Consider the following 17,192-nt stretch of genomic DNA (forward strand, 5'->3'; position numbering starts at 1 on the left):
ATAGTAATGAGTTGACTCACATATAAATTACTGATTTGAACAGTACTTTAAAGTAAAGCAGCAGTTCAACAACAGATGTAGCAGAACCAGTTAGAGGAAAGGGAGAACATGGCAACTAAAATCCCTTATTCTTTATTGGAGGAAAAAAAAAAAAAAGATCAGCAATTCTCACCCCTTTGCAATTGTGGTAAAGTTTTGCCATGGGTGTGAGGTTCTGCATGTCATTAGTGACTGTAGTATGATTAGTCATACATTGGGGAGAGTGTGTAGAGGAGCAAGTAAAATGTGAAGGGAGGGAAAAAAGCTGTTGCTGGAGGAAGAATAGGTGGGTAAGGGAGTGAATTAAATGAAACATGGTGGGGCTGGTGTGAGGGAAAGGAAGATGGAGAATATAAAAGGTAACAATATGAGGAGGAGAGCGTTGAAAGCGATGTGAGAAATAGAAAAGAGCATGAAAGATGGAGTGAGACTGGGAAGGGACTGTCGAGAGCTCTATCTATAGAACAATATATATACACGGCAATTTACTGTACATGTCAAGATCGGTTTAACCTTATTTCCCAAGGTCCACTCACTGAGCCTGGTAATTACTGTATCTACAACATCATTTAATGTTGAAAAGTGTTTGGTTCAAGGGGCAAAGACAGTTTATTCAGATCCTCACAGAAATGCGAAGAAAAGAAAATGTGGTGAAAACATACTGAGCGAAGGAAAAATGGATTCAAAACAGCATGATATTTGCATATCCTATACTCAATTTGTGATACATAAAGTGATCAGCTTTAACCTAACAGGATTTTTATGGACTGTATTTCAATACTATGGACAGATGGTATAATGAATCCGGCTTTCTGATATATTTTGTCCATGCTTGTGGTAATTTCAATATTTGCCTCTAGCTACCTGCTTTGGGAAGTTGTGCTTCTGAGGGCTTTGTGAAACAGTTATGCATGTGGTGAGGGTGCAAAATATTTATGCATATGAACATCTGGCTTGTGCAAGGATGGCTGAGGTGAGGGAGGTGATGGGAGGAGTAGCGAGAAAAGTGAATAAAAGGGGATGCAAGTTAGGCAGATGAAGCCTATTAGTGATTTTTTTTTAAGCTCAGTAATTTTAATGAAGACTCTACTGAAAAGACAGTCATCATGAGCAGAAGAAAGAAAAGGGGAAAAAAAACAAAGGAAAGGAAAGCTAAACCATGCAGTCTAGCTTGAAAAATGACTTTCAAGTGAACTGAATGGTTCTAACGCTTTTGACATCTCTTTGATGTCAAATATCTCCCTTCTACCCTACTGAGTGTAAAAGGAGAAAACAATTTGCATTTTAAATAGATCCAGCAGACTGCAGTAGATACGGTGTGTGCAACACAATATTTTGTGTAATCACCAAACAAGGCACCAAAGTATGGCATGCAGGAGTTTAAATGCATAACACAGCCTCAGTATAATGTCCCAAAACACAGCCACAGGTTGACTCTGGAGGACTGCACCAAGCTTTTCTGACGTTTTGTTCACCGATATCTGACAGGAGGATTGTTATCAAAATGACCTGAGTTTCCTTTGGCTTGTGTACTAAATCAGCACTATCCAAAGTACAAAAGCATGTGGATTAGGTATAATCTGTGATATGACCACTGGATCAAACTCTCCAAAAGTCAAAGTGGTTCTTTAAGTTGTTATTGTTTGAATGGCTGGTGGGGCTCGATCATATTTGTCTCAGCTAAATAGTGAGCAAAGTTATGCAGCAAGTGACTCCTTTCCTTTTAGAGAGCATCTTAAATTGAAGTCTAGGCGCTGGTGGAACTGATAACTTAATATCAGCTCACTTTCAGGTGCCCGACTGCTCCAGAATATGCTACTGCATCCTGTGTCATCTCAAATATCAGGAAAACTCAAAAACTAATGATTCCCAAAGTACCTGCCATAGTTTTGCAAGGAGCGTAGGAACAGAGAAAGCAAACTTCACTGCCTTTTTTAAAAAAAAAAAAAAAAAATAGAAAAAAAATAATTGGCTCAGCGTATGCCTGCATCAACTGAAATAGGGAAACAACTAATTATGTAGGAAAACAATTTGGAGAACAGTGATAATCATAGGTTTTGGATAATTCATCATCAGCCTTACATTTAGAGGCTTGTGATTAAGAAGTCACGAATATTTACGGCTAGGTAATTGTAATAAAACTGGTAAAACTGGAATAGTAATTTGCTTTACTATTTGTTACCAGAAAAAAAGCAGTAAAATGAATTCATTATCACCTAAACCTATAAGTATATGATTGCAATTAAGGCTAAATCAAATACATGAATGCCAAAATGGCACTTTTATCTAAGTGGAGCTTGTTGCTTTTCCCCAACTTTGAGAACAAACCTGTGAGAGCATGAACACAGAGATGCTTGACATGGTCTGTGTGCCCGATGTTAGCGATAAATTAAAATACACAGCCGGTCATTTTCCCAACTGTCTCCACTGGCTCTGTACTGACTGTTTAGACAAAATGTGTCCTTCTCACAATGAATCTTGGGACTTCCTGTTTGTCCCCTTCACCCAAGCTACCATTCAACCCGTCCTCATTTCACAAGTAAACTCCCAACCATGAGATATCATGTTTCACAGAGGATCCAAAAACCTACAAGAAAGACCCTTTTTTCCCCCTGACCCAGTGGATCTAATTAACATTACTTCAAAAGTTTCATTTTCAAACAAGTCTGGACAGAATCTGGAAAGGGGAAAAAAGACACAAATCTGACAAGGAGGAGAGGCAATAGCGAATGAGAATTGAGCTTGCAAAAAAGAAAAAAAAAAAAACCTTGACAGCTTGAGGAACAATAGTAATAAGAGTGTTAAGTAGGGCGCTGAGGTATATAAATCATCGCTATTTTTTCTATTTTGCCTGTCAGAACGCATAAACACAAGGACGTCTACATTGTAATTCAGCGCTCGCAAACAAGTTTAATGCCGAGCGAGTCGACTTTGACAGAAACGCCTTACGATCAGATACAATTCATCATCTTTCAGTGATCCCTGATTGTTTCAGCTAATTTAGCCTGATAATCAGAAGCTCTCCAGCTCATTTATGTTTGTTTATGGCAGCCTTGCAACAACAAAATTGTGTTTAGAGGCGGTATCCCCGATCCCTGTGGATCCAGCTGTTTGATGTGAGAAACATAGCCCTTGCCTCATCAGCAGCTGTGCACACCATCCTGACAGAATGTGCAGAGATTATGTAAAGACCTGTCGTTTTATGTGACTTGCTCTCTGTTTCCAAAGCCTGCTGGGATCCTGAAAGTCCCTACGACTGTAGCCGGCATGAGAAAATGCCCAAAGTCAGCTGTCATTGCATTCTCAACGAGCCCAATCAGAGTGTGTTGGGTGTCTTAGCATCTCATTACGCTGATGGTAGACTGGATCAATCTCTCTGTCCCTGAGATCATTATCCAGTCATTTTGATTCCGGTGCTGCCACCACACAGACTATTGCTCGGAGAAGTGTGCAACTCATCACACCTCTGATACTTATTTGCATTATCCTACTTCAAAAAGTCATTTTGTTCCCATTAACACATTTCAAATGAGTCTGCTGATTTATTTTTGGTCTTGCCACGTGGGTGTCTAAGGATAGCCTTTGAAGAAAACGTTGCATAATATCCAAATTAACAAGCAGTGCTGTTAACCGGACTGCAGCAACAGTCGCCGAAGAGAAGTGAAAGACAGATGCGGCTTGTGTAATATTCATGCTGAAAGCATTCTGAAGTGTACATCAGTCATTCATTTATTCATATTTTCAATTGAGAAAAAATGTATATGATAACAACTTACAATCATGGCCCGTCAATATGAGACGTGAGTTCAATCCCCAAATGGTTTAGCTGACCTGTATTTCACATTAGAGCTGTTATTGGAGTGGGCCGGCAATGCATCACTGAAAACCAATGATAAGTCGACAGAGAGCACTGAAGCATTTTAACGTCTTACCGAAACCACCCACACAGCCTGACCCCAGACAGCGCGGAACAGAAAGGCGATGAACTGAACTGTGGATCAGCAGGAATATGCTGTATTTCTCTTCTTCTTTTATCTGCCCTTCAGGAGAAACCAATGTTCTCTTTCATATTCATCCCACCTCTTCTTCAGATGAACAGAGGAGTGGAGTGGGGAGTTTTCGAGGGTCCTCTGCGATTGTCTGTTCTGCTTTGTCTCACATCCCACACGTGCACACACACCGACATGGAGACCAACACATGCTTGTAGATACTTTCTCTCTTTCTCTCTCTCTCTCTCTCTCTCACACACACACACACACACTCTCTCACTCTCTCTCTGTCCTCTCTCAATTGATTGCTGTAATCAAACAGCAGGCTCCAGCCAGGTAGGATGAGAGTGCAGTGCTATTTTCCACTTCTCCGACTCATTTCTATTCAATATGCCGTGCTGGCTGGAAGACTCTCATTTTCCACACAACCAGGTCACACAGTGAATGAGGCCGCAAGATAAAGGGAAACAAAAAGGCGTACACGGCAACTCTGCTGGTTAAAAGACACTGAATACGCTGGTAAAGACTAGGAGGAAAGAGAAGATATGTTTGGTTAAAGAATATGTGGGTGGCAGAGAAAATGACATGGTGAGGCGAATAAAAAAAGATGAGAACTGTGAAAATGATTGGGCCTCGCTGTTTGTTTGTTTATTTATTTTGTTCTGCCGCATAATGCTATGTTTTGTTTTTTTTTTTCCTTCCTTTTGAAGGGAGAACGTACTTGTGTATTTTTTGGCATGAGGAAAGACAAGTGACAGAGTGCGCACAGGTTAATCGTCTGGCAGGAAGTCAAACTGGCAGACAGGCAACCGGTAGGAAGACAGACAAGACAACTTGCTTCACAGTGGAGGCAGACAAAGGCTACGTTCACGCCACAGACCTTCAGGCTCACATCCATACCGCTGCTCATAACTGACATTTGTCACGACGGTTCACGTCTATTCCAGGATGCAACGCATATCTGATACCGACGTGAACTGACAGCGGCGCTGAAAAGGCATGTACGCTGGCATGAGTAACAACAGCAAAACACGTCACGTCTTTGTACCGATGCTCCTGCTCCCGTGCGTCGCAAACACGTTTTGGGTAACAGTGTGCGTCGTTGTTTCAGGTGAATGGTGCAAGATTTGCCTATCGTCATGGCAACACTGACAAATTCCAAAATTAAAATGTTTAGATACAATGTAGGTGGCATGCCGCGGGAGCTGTTATCACACATCTATGTGGACAACTTCTTGTTGTTCACTCAGGCCTCGTGTCACATGTCAGGAAACACTCTCAGATTCACCCGAGGTCAATTTTACATCCTAGTACTGATGTAAAAATACTATGAGGCTGATGTGCGTGTGTGTGTGTGTGTGTGTGTGTGTGTGTGTGTGTGTGTGTGTGTGTGTAGACTAGGCTAAACTCAGAGGCTTCCAGCTGGTGAAATGCCGAAAGTAAATTGTTTTGCATTGTGTTGCACATCAGACTCTAAAAGACACAACTTTCATCGACTGCTGACTGGCCAAAAAACAATGGAAGAGTTGGACTATTTCAATTCAGGACACGTGTCTCACACAGACAGCAGATGCATTTTCTAGTTGGAAGTTGGAGTCAGAACTGATGGCAGAAACACACCAACCATACTTCCACAACACACACAAAAAATGTCCTGACATAAGAATAATAATGAAACCACAGGTGTAAAATAGTCACTAGGATGATCATTCGACAACAAAATCTTGCAAATCCAGATCTGATCCAAGTTGACTGAAGTGAAGAAATAGCTAGCTACACGTTTTGTCCAAAAAGAGCACCGCTGTTTATAACTTTAATACTCAGTCATTTTTCTATGGTGGCATATCAGCAGAGGAGATGCACCAAAAACAAACAAACAAACAAACAAAAAAGGTTCACTTTTCCATTCAGGAGTGCAGCATGAATGCCATTTTTTGGAGTAGGATTTTTATAGTCTGAACTAAATTAGTGAATGTATTGGCTTTATTTGGAGGAGGCAAACTTAATTCTGTCTGACCCTCATGAGATAAATATGATAATTAGATTGTTTTGATTCATGCAGAATGAAAGACTTTGAGCAGGATGCAAAGGCCCGTTGAAGTTTTAATCTCTATAAACACATTCCAGTTACATATTCTGTACACAGTACTAGTAATCTATCTATCTATCTATCTATCTATCTATCTATCTATCTATTTTTATTTATTTATATCTTTGCATTTGTTTTGGGACAAAATAATTCGGATTTGGATTCAGGGAAAAGAGATTATGTTTTTAATCGTTGGATTTTAACCACAAATAATCAGAAAATGACTGCAATTCCTGCTTATTGAAATTATATACGTTTAGAAAAACCACTCTAATGATGATGTATTCTGCAAATCAAAATAGATATAATATTATTCACATTATTATTTGTGCATCACGACTGTTATAGTGTATTCTTTTGGCCCATCCGCTATGCTGGATGAGCTGTAATTTCTGTGTTAATGCTACTTTGAAATAAAGGGCTTGCCAAATTCATGTTTGGCAAGTAATGAATAATGCAGACATACACACGTGTATATGTGTCTGGACTGTTTCCGGCTACACTGAAAAGGCTGAAAAATTGGCCGTTGCTGCAAAAAAATGGTGAATTTGTGCAGACTGGGGCCTAAACAGTGGCATAAACTGGGTATGATGGGAAAGCTGAGACTCTTGTGGATTCAATGAGCCACTTTTTATCCATGTGTGAAGATGACAGCCTCCATAGTGGCTATTTCACTGTACTGAGACCATTTTTTGAAACTTGGCATCTCTGTATAAAATGACTCATTGTGACCTTTAGGATAATCAGAGCCTCATGAAACTTTATATCCAGAAACTACAGGATAATTCAGAAAAACAAAAATCAATCATCAATGTCAAATCAAAATACTTGTAGGATCACCATACATATTGAATTGGCACCAAGGCATTTTGACAGTATCGAATCAGGATATAAGCATATCTTTCCAGCCCTAGTGTCCTGGGACTTTTATTAAAAATAAAACCCAGGCTTCACGTGCTTCTGTTTGGAAAACAGCAGGAAAGGCGAGGACGTGTGCAGGCAGCATGGCAACAGCATGGCAACAGGCGAGAGACAGAGACGGGACACGTTACTTTTTAGTACAGACAGACAACAGGGTGGACTTAAATCATATTGCATTTCATCATTCGTTACACCTTAGGAGAATACATCTTGTGTGTGTAGGTACGTGCGTTTGTGTTTGCGTGTGTATGTGTGTGTATGTGTGTGTCTTGAATTCTTATGTTGCTCGCTACTGTTCCTCCCCTCTGTCCTTCACTCTGAGCACTGGTTGTTTGATCTTGTGAAATGATTATAGGAATCTGTGTATTTGTGAGTGTGTGTTGGTGTGCACAAACAAGGACGGAGACAAGCAGAGTCAAAGAGAAAGGCAGAAAGAGAGGGAGAGAGAGCGAGAGAGAGAGAGACCAAAACCAAAGAAAGGAGAAAAACTCAAAGACCATAAGGGCACAAGAGAGATGACAGAGCGAAAGAAAAAAAAAGAAGTGAGAGAGAGCTAGAGAGAGGGAGAGCCCAGACAAAAAAAAATGAGACAGGCAGAAGAGAGGAGGAGAGTGAAGTGAGGGAGAACAGATGAAAGTATGAGAGTGGGAGGGAGAGAAAAAGAGAGTGAAACCGGCAAAACACAAGAAAGAGGGAGACAATGAAGCATTTGGGAGAAAGAGGGAGACAGAGAAAGTGTGTGTGTGTGTGTGTGTGTGTGTGTGTGTGTGTGTGTCTTTCTGTGAGTGGAGGCAAGATTAGGGAGGCAATATCAGACTGTCCATCAATGTCACAGCATCTGTGTCCTCTGTAAGCCATTTCATCCATCAGCCTGGAAGGCCCGGCCAGTGCCAGGCTGTGTGCAGACCGCAGACGCAGGCTACTTACCTATTCTGAGACGTGAAACTCAAATCCGCCTCTGCTAAATCCTGGTGTAGATCAGAGCTTTCTGGGAATCACGTCACGGATACCGATACAGCAAAACTTGTGGAGGCACTCGAAAATCAAAAAGAAAAATTTGTGGAAAAAAGGGAAACAGGCTGTACTGTAGAGTAGAGAGGAGTGTACAAAGAAAACACGGCGACATACAGAGTGAATTTACAGTGTAGACAGTAGAATTCAGAGTGTTGACAGTGGACTTTGGAATAGAAAGAGTTTAGAGCGGTGAAAGTGGCTCTTTTAGCTAGTAGAAAAGTTCAGCATGCAGAAACACAGATGGGGTAAAAACTCAAATTTGGAACCAAGAATGGAGTATGTGGCATGTACAATGTGGGATGTAGAATACAGAAAATAGATTGTGGAGCATTAAATGCACAATAAGAAAAGCGGAATGTGGAGAGCAGAGGTTGGACTGTTGAAACTAGAGGGTAGAAAGTATAACGTGTATGTATGTATACATACACGTTGACACTTAGCAGAATTCATCATGCTGAAAGTAAAATTTAGCATTTTGAAAAATACCATGCAAAATATCAAATTTAGAATCTAGAGTGTACTTTGCAGAATGCACGTATGTGGAAATGTAGAAAAAAGGAAGTCATTCTAAAATGTAGAGCCTTGAATGTAGAATTGAGAGAGGGCACAATTCAACATGTAAAAATATACAATGTAGACAGCAGACTTTAGAATACATAATTTAGAAGGCTGGCAACAGAATTTAGATAGAAACAATGCTAATGTTGAAAACATTAGAGGGGACTGTGTGGAATGCAGAATGCAAACTTCAGATTTATAGAATGTGGAAAATAGAATGTAGAGCCTAAACTATATTTTATTGAAAATAGAATGTGCGAGTCGAATTTAAAATTTTCAAAGTAGAATGTAGGAACTAGAATTTATAATGTTGTAAGCATATTTATAATTTAATTTGGGTCAGTAAGTCCAGAGAGGAATCCGGTCTTTGCAAATCAGAGATGCACTCATTCACATATTCTCCATCTGAATGGGGTTTCAGCTTCTTAGCAGCTCTCTCACCACAAAACTTGCCTACGTGACATTGTCTCGGTCAGAATGTGGATTTGTGAAAGCTGCTTGCTGCTCACCTGAACTCCACTGAGGAGCATTAGCTTTATCCAAACGCATTTGTCCTTGCAGCTCATCTAGTGTAGCATATTTGAAGCTGTAATGGTGCTTGAGCTTGGCCTTTTCCTTCATTGGGAGTGCATGCCCACAAACGTAGGCACACTGGCTTGCCTTTTACCTAAACAACAACAACAACAACAACAACAACAAATGGGCTGCATTTCTATAGCCCTTTTCTAGTCTACTGACCACTCTAAGCGCTTTACAATGTTTGCCTCACATTCACACACCGATGGCAGAGGCTACCATACAAGGTGCCAAGCTGTCCATCAGGAGCAGTGAGGGGTTCAGTATCTTGCTCAAGGACACTTCGACACACTCTGGGGAAGCTGGGGATCGAACCGGGAACCCACCTGTTACCAGATGACCGCTCTACCTTCTGAACCACGCCGCCCCCACATATAAAAAAAAATTGTTTGTGCATTCCTCTAGGAAAGCATGCGATTCAACTACTTTTCTTGACAGGGTTAGGGTTCGGGTTGCTCTGATGCATGTGCGTGGTGACATGTACATTTGTATTCACCCTGACCTTGACCCTGACAGGCATACAGCCAGAAGGGACCACCCAGAAGGACGAGTTAGTCTGCTTACTAATTTATGTTATTTTATTTTATCTCACAAAAAATAATTACTGTGCATTTATTTTGTATGCTTTATTTTGAATTGTATTATTTTGTATGAATTGCCTCATGAACTGGACCAAACGGTCTTGTGGGCTGCACGCAGCTCGGAGGTCGGAGGTTCCCTGCCCCGGATGTAGCGACTGTAATTCAGACAAAAAGAGGGATTTTGAATCCAGAATGTGGCATGTACACGTCACCTCGTGGCTTTTCTCTGAATTCATATCCACCGCTTTGACAGGGTGATTAGAGCTGAATTAACATAAGCCTTGAAGACTAGACACCACATTCATGCAACATATTCTTAACACCGATGCTAATAAAAATCAAAAGTGCCTCTGTTACAAAATCCCCCGTGCGTCATTGTCTAAAAGTGATATTACTTTGAAGATGAAGCGAGGGCTTGTGCAGATTACAAGAGCTATACTCTGGAGTCTTTGCTGATCCAGCTGTGATTAGCTGGGTCATGTACTATAAGTACCCCCCCCCTTCATCCCCTGCCCAGTAACACAGTTTTAATGCAGCACCACTGTCTGTGTATCAGCATGTTAATATCTAGCATTGTGCTATTTATGTTAATATCCTCTGCTCCAACAAGTCTTGACAGGAAGTCTGTTGGGCACTAGACGAGACTACCTAAGAAGGCCCTGATGGCAGTTTTCTAGGCTCTATTTTAATTGGTTTGGAGGACTGTAAGGGTTTTTCAGGAATATTCACAGATTAGTACTGAAACTCTGAAAACATCCAGGATTAAAGCCATACAAGCAGGAATTTCAGTAACCTGCTCAAATTGACTTTTCCAGTAAGACTGTGCATGTAAGACAGTTTTTATGATTTCTGTCCTAATAAAGGAGCGGTACTCTTAGTATGGAGAGGTAGTCTGCACAGTTTATATGCAGCATTGGACAGTACCTATTATATTTCATACCGTATCTGCTCATTTTAGCAGTCTTTTACTTTCCATTTCTCAAATGATCTGCCATTCTGGTTATCTTGCCCTTACATTATTAGAAAGTTTATGTAATTTATGAAAGCATAATACCTTGTCTAAAACGCCTGACAGAATGTCAAGCCTACATCAACCATGGAATATGCAAAGTGTCTTTTTTCAGCATATAGAATACAATCTGTAATGAAGGGTTGGCTTGTTTCACGCCAAGAGATTGATGGACACAATTTAATGTTTACTAAATAGGAAGCAGCCACTAAATCGTGTTTCTTATTCCCATCATCCGACGCCACTACATGCCCATTTCAATTTATATTCATGTCATTTTTGGCATTTAGATGATTGTGTCTTTTATGCTGTGATGTACAGTACTGACATTTTCATCATCATCATCATCATCAACACTGTCGTCAACAACAGTTTGAAAAGAGAGAAACACTTCCTTAAGCATAGAGCGATGTTGATACTGCATAACAGAAATCGTGATGTGGAGAGTCCACAAACTTTTGTCAAGAGTTGTCAAAGCCTTTGCGACAGACCTCGATCACACCTGGTGAAAGCAATTTGAGGAACAACCTTATTAATTTCTTGCTCTCTCTCTCTCTTTACATCTCTGTGCTAACGTGTGTTTTTTCATTTACTGACATGAAAGAAAACATCTGTCTTCTTTTCTCTTCTGCGTCTGTCCTTTATTGCTATTTGGCCGAGCATGACGTGGCTTTATGAAGCTCTGCTCTGTGCCAGACAGATCACTGATCTTCACCATTTTCTGGCTCTGATTCAGGGAATAATCTGGTGGGATAGCTCAGTCCCTGGCTTCAAATAAGATTTTCAGTGCTGCATAATTCTCTTTGGGGAATTGATTCATTTCCTGCTTGATATGCATGCACTTGTTCAAGAAGCTCAGAAATAACAATGGTGCATGACGTCCTTTCTATTCACTCTCCTTTACAACGGAACACAGTTGTCATTATTTCAATTGTGTGTATGAAGCGCGGTATTGTCAAGGAAAATAAAGGATAAATGTTTGAAAATAATGAGTTACTGCAGGAAGAGTAATTTTTTTCTTTTTTTTTTTGCTGTTGATGTGTCACCATGTTGATTCCTGATGATGATGTTTATAATGATGATGGTGATGATTACTATACCCATTCATTCCGCTAAAGTATGGGAGACGGGAAAATAGGAAGCAACTGTGTAAAATCAGCACAGATGTACTTTTTTTCCCCAGATTGTTTGCTTGTTAGTTCCCATGTATCTTGTGAGATGTTTCTTTCTCTCATTAGATAGCCTCATTCGTTCTTTCATTTTCTCTCTGGCCGTCTGTTTGTCTCTCTGTCTGTGGCTGGTAAAACATTAAAAGACAGCCATTCTCATTTTGCTAAATTGACATCTACCATCTGAATCTCTCTCTCTCTCTCTCTCTCTCTCTCTTTCTCTGTCTGTCTCTGCTTCTCCAGCATGATGTTATCTCCATTTACATGTCATCAAAGTTCATTAAAGTGCTGTTCATCAAACACACCACGCTATGCCATGCAGTGACTCACGGTGAATAATGTATCATTTGAGACTGGTGGGGGGTGTGGGCGGGTAAATTAGTAGCATTGATTGAGAACCAGGTTTCCATTGATTACCTCTAAGCTGATGGAGCACAGGGACACATTTTGGAAATCTTGTCACCCCGTTTCCTATGGGACAAGTGTGAAATATGGATGATGCAAAGAAGATGCAGGGAAGAAAGGCAGAGGAGTAATAATAACAGCAAATTAATGGTGTGTTTATTTCCCATGCTGAGACTGGATAGCTGTTGCCTTGGATACTCTGTGTTTTAAACAGAGAGTTAGATAGACGGAGTGAAATGGACAGAGATGGAGAAATAGGCAGAGAGAAAAAGAGAAAGAGAGAGAACGAGAGCGACTGCGGGACACACCGTTTAGGATTGTGGCTCTATCGATCCCCCCCTCCGTCATCGCTTAGATAATGGCGGAGACTATTTACCAATTAGGAGATTAGGGATGTGGTCTATCTCATACAGACAGCTGGATGGTTGGAGATTGGGAAGGCATGAGGGGGGTGGGGGTGGGGTGGGGGGGGGGGTGCTGAAAAAGACCAATAAGAGCCCTTCAAAATTCAATACAATGGGAAAGGCAACATATGGTTGACAGAGCGTAAAAGAGAAAGACACGAGTAAGTCAGAGAGATTTCCGTTACCAGTGTTACCCTGCTGAGTCAAATGTATCGCTACAGGGAAGTGACATCTGGCACATGACATCCCTCAAACACATATGCATACTCACACACACATATACACACAGACTTGCTCTAACTTTACGACTCGCCAACATCTGCCTCCTGCAATCACCATGCGCGCCGCAATGCTTTGACAGGCCTTAGTGGGCTTATACTTTATCTGCTATCGCATATGGAAAACCATAAAGCGCCTGGGGGGGATAGACATGTATAAGTAAATTCACCACTGATATGTGCACTGGCACAGTAATGAGTTACCATAGGGATTTTATTAATCTCCAAGATACTATTAGTCTTGGAAAGAAGGAATCAGGCATTTTACCTTCTGTATTAAGTCCAAATTAAAAGGGATTCAGAAAGAAATTGTAGAAATAAGGAAAATTCTCAGAGCTGAATACCTGTAAATTGTCATTATGACCAGTGGTGCACTAAGGTTAGGACTACAGACAGTTGCTAATATCCTCAGTCTAATTTCAAGGATGTGGAGAGAAAATTGGTCTTGACAGATGAATGTTAGTCCAATAATTTTTAACCAAGGTGCAAACTAAGGCCACACAACTCCTTAAAATGATTTTTTCAGTGTTAAGTGTCAATTAAAATCAAGCCTGATTGTTCATTTCTTGCATATTGAGTTAGAAAAACAACACGAAAAAAAAAAAAAGAAACAGTTTTGGTGATTAAGTCCAGGCTTCCACTGGACAACTGTAGAGAGACACTGTTTTGTTCGACTGCTTCCCATATGTTGTTCCTTCCAGGAGTGATATCATATTGTCTCCTCTCCTGGTGGGAAAAGAAGCCGCGGAATACACATCTTTCTACTGCGCCATCTGGGCTTATTACAGGACAATTTTGTTATTGGACAGTTGAAGTTTACCTGAGGGAAGCTGACAGATGTAGGTCTGTATGTGTTGGTGTATAAAGGAGGAATAACTGTGCTTCTGCATGTGCATTAGCATGGTTTTGCATTGATACACCAAAGCATTCTGTACAAGTGTGTGTGTGCATGTGTTTGTATGCAACATCCTGTTGAGGAGTAACCCGAAAGCATATTTACCACTGTGGTGTAACAATGCCCTCCTTCTGCTCCAGTAATACATATTTAGGTTGAAGATTCATGATGCTCAGTCTCCGTGCAAAGCAAGGCTTGAGTGCATTGCAGATGTAAATACTAACCTTGGTCAGCACATAACTCCTGGTTAACTGCTTAAATGTCTGGTTGTCCATGAGGAAGACCTGGGCTGGCAAGCCTGATTTTAAAATGTAATCCATTCTTCATAGATTATCTGCTTAAAATTTGAAATGTTTCACCCCAAACTGAGATATCTACCGTTTGAAAAATATTCCTGCAGCTGTTTCCTGCTTGCTGCCTGCTGGCATGGAGCTCATTGTTAACTTACAAAATAGTGACAGTTTAGATAATACCATCATTTTCAAATTTAAAATATCAAGCGATGAACTTCACAGAACATATTTTGCTTGAATGAAAAAAAAAGAAGACAAAAATGCAATAGTAATAAAATACTGTAATTCATCAGATTTCCCAGATTTATTCTGGTTAGAGTCTGGTTACTTTATCGATTATTCTTAAAAAGCTTTATAGAATATGAAATAACAAAGTCTCCTCTTTCCACACATCTTTTGACCATGGTTCCATCTATTATTATTGTTGTTGGTGGTGGTGGTGTTGCTGTTGTTGTACCAATATGAAAAGTCATAAAAAGGCAGGTTTCATTAGAAAGACTTCATGGCATCCACATGGGAAACTGAGTTCCACATGGCTATGCAAATATTCTATTAAAGCTTATTTTCCATGACACTCTGCTTTAGCTGAAAGAGAAGAGTGACAGGGATTATAGACGAGAGAAAATGGTTGACATGCAAATAAATCTGTGGGTCGGATTTACACTCTGGCATTGCAGGCACTTGGTGCATGCTTCAAGTTGCTGAGCCACCAGAATCCCATGAGACGTATCAAAATATTAAAATAGGAATGCTGTTAAATACTATAATAAATACTATATAAGAATACAAGTAGGCACTTAAATTTGTCTTCACCAGCTTGAAAGGCCTGTATGCAGACTTTGATATGCATGTGTACTCTTTTTCATCTGTTCCTCATATTTGAGCCAAGCCAGTCACTATAACATCTCCATAGGAAACCCATGACTTGAGAATTAGATAATAAAGATATCCATTGGAGATTTTTTTTTTTTACTTCAACTGGAGTAACTTGTGTTGAGTGTGTGTCTGCATGTGTGAAGATGTGTGCATCGGTGTGTGTGTGTGTGTGAGGGGGTGGCTGCCTATTAAAAAAGCATAAATCACACATTGTGATGGGTGTATGAGGTAGAAACTGAAAGACACCATATGGAGGTCTCTCAGTCAGCTGTAGAGGAGCTAAATGTAGGGTGTCGGAACACAACCTGCTCCCAGTACCTTCTACACACACACACACACACACACACACACACCAGCTGTGAGAAAAGCTGACTGGCTTAATGACACTCAGTGTGAGATCAACTCCAGAGACGCTCTAAAAGTCACAATGAGCCAAGGCTGTTGCAGCTAATGACCCAACACACAGATTCTCTCCATCACACGCACCCAAACACACTCACACAGGCACAAAGACATATATTTTACAGACACATGCTTGTGTACATCCACAAACACACACACAAGAGTATAAATTCATTAAGTAACCTGAGAAGAAAAAAAACATAGCACATTCTAAACACTGAGATTTCAATTAGGTCAATTAGCTTTTGCAGGGAAGTTCAAGTGAGACCACCAAGCTTTTTTTTTTTTTTTTTTTTTTTTTTCCTGGTCTGTCTAAACTTGTTTCTGCCATATGCATGAGGCTCAGTATACACAGCAGTCCTGACACACCGCCTTACTGCCAATTACTACAGCACTCTGTCATGGTCTAAGACGCTCCCTCTCTTTCTGTGCATGTGCATGTATGTATGTATGTATGTGTATGTGTATGTGTGTGTGTGTGTGTGTGTGTGTTTGTGTGTGTGTGTGGTGCCATTGTGTGTTGTGTCTGTGTTTGGTAGCCGTGCCCCGTTTCCCCCATCTACCCATCATGCATAGCTCTTAATGAGGCCCCTGGGAAGCCGTCCAGTGCTTGTGATTCTCCAAAACCTCTCCTGTTCCAACTCCATTTCAAAGCTTGATGCCTTCAAGGCTGTGCCGCTTTTCTGATGCTGTGGTTGGCGGAAAACAGACTGTCTGGCCGGGGTTGCCATTGTCGTCATTGATATAAACAACATCGCCATTGCTCATCAGTATTGGCCTATATAGCCGGATGACGTTGGAAATGCTGTTGTACACCCATTTGCTCACTCACACCGTTGCACAAACAGAGAAACTGCACAGATAGGCAGGCTAACAGTTGCCTGCTTGCATGTGTTACGCATAAATATATATTTATGCACAGCCACATGCATGATGCAAATCTGGTGCATTTCTGGCTGTTTCATGTTCCTTTTTTTCTTATTATTGCTCACCATCTCCCTCTCATCCCATTTCTCTGTCATCTCATCATTAGCATCACTTGCATCCAAATCAATAGGATCTTTAACAGGAGATACAGAGGGAGAAAATAAACCTGACCAACACAATGTGGGTCTTGTTTTCAAGCAGAGAGAGAGAGATGAGCAAAATGAACCTCAACGTGAGAAACTGAAAGAAAGCAAGTGGGAGGCAACAAAATGCAAAGCTAAGGAGGTGGAGAGAGAGAGAGAGAGAGAAAGAGAGAGAAAGCACTAAATTGTACAGCCTTACAGTGGGTTATGTTACAGTGTGTCATTTACCCGCAGGGAATCGCTTATTCTTTTTGGTTCACCAAGCATGCCTCTCCTGCAGATGCCTCTCCTATGCTGTTTTCTTTACATCTTCCCTGTTGGGAATACTCACTGTGAAATGTGACAACTGATGAACCATTTACAGATGATACTCCAGACTGAGGGACCTGACATGGAGAGGTACTTAGAGTAGAAGAAAAAAAAAAGAGGAAAAGTAGTCCTCAAGTTCATCTACTGTTTTGTTTTTGCAGTGTACCTGGGGTTGAGATGCTACATTATCATACATGTATACTCTCACAAGCACCTGCACATAGAGAAAAGTTATGTATATTGAAAAATGAGAGATTTTCAGAGGTGGAAGCTCTGCCTAAATGCCTGAATTCAAAAGAATCCTTGCTGATCTT

At 40.7% G+C, this 17,192-nt stretch overlaps 1 protein-coding gene across 2 annotated transcripts in view; it reads left to right on the forward strand.

Moving 5' to 3' along the window:
- The window catches only part of kctd16b (potassium channel tetramerization domain containing 16b), a 94,902-nt gene that overhangs the window by 56,413 nt on the left and 21,297 nt on the right, over positions 1–17,192 (forward strand). The window contains exons 3-4 of one of the 2 annotated variants that reach the window (XM_030069143.1): positions 11,068–11,075; positions 16,982–17,005. The exons of the other annotated variant lie outside the window; for it this stretch is intronic. Of the exons in view, the coding sequence (XP_029925003.1) occupies positions 11,068–11,075; positions 16,982–17,005 (32 nt within the window). The remainder of the gene's footprint in view (positions 1–11,067; positions 11,076–16,981; positions 17,006–17,192) is intronic. 2 annotated transcript variants of the gene reach the window in all.

This window comes from Myripristis murdjan, chromosome 14, assembly GCF_902150065.1.
Source record: "Myripristis murdjan chromosome 14, fMyrMur1.1, whole genome shotgun sequence".
NCBI classification, from domain to species: domain Eukaryota; kingdom Metazoa; phylum Chordata; class Actinopteri; order Holocentriformes; family Holocentridae; genus Myripristis; species Myripristis murdjan.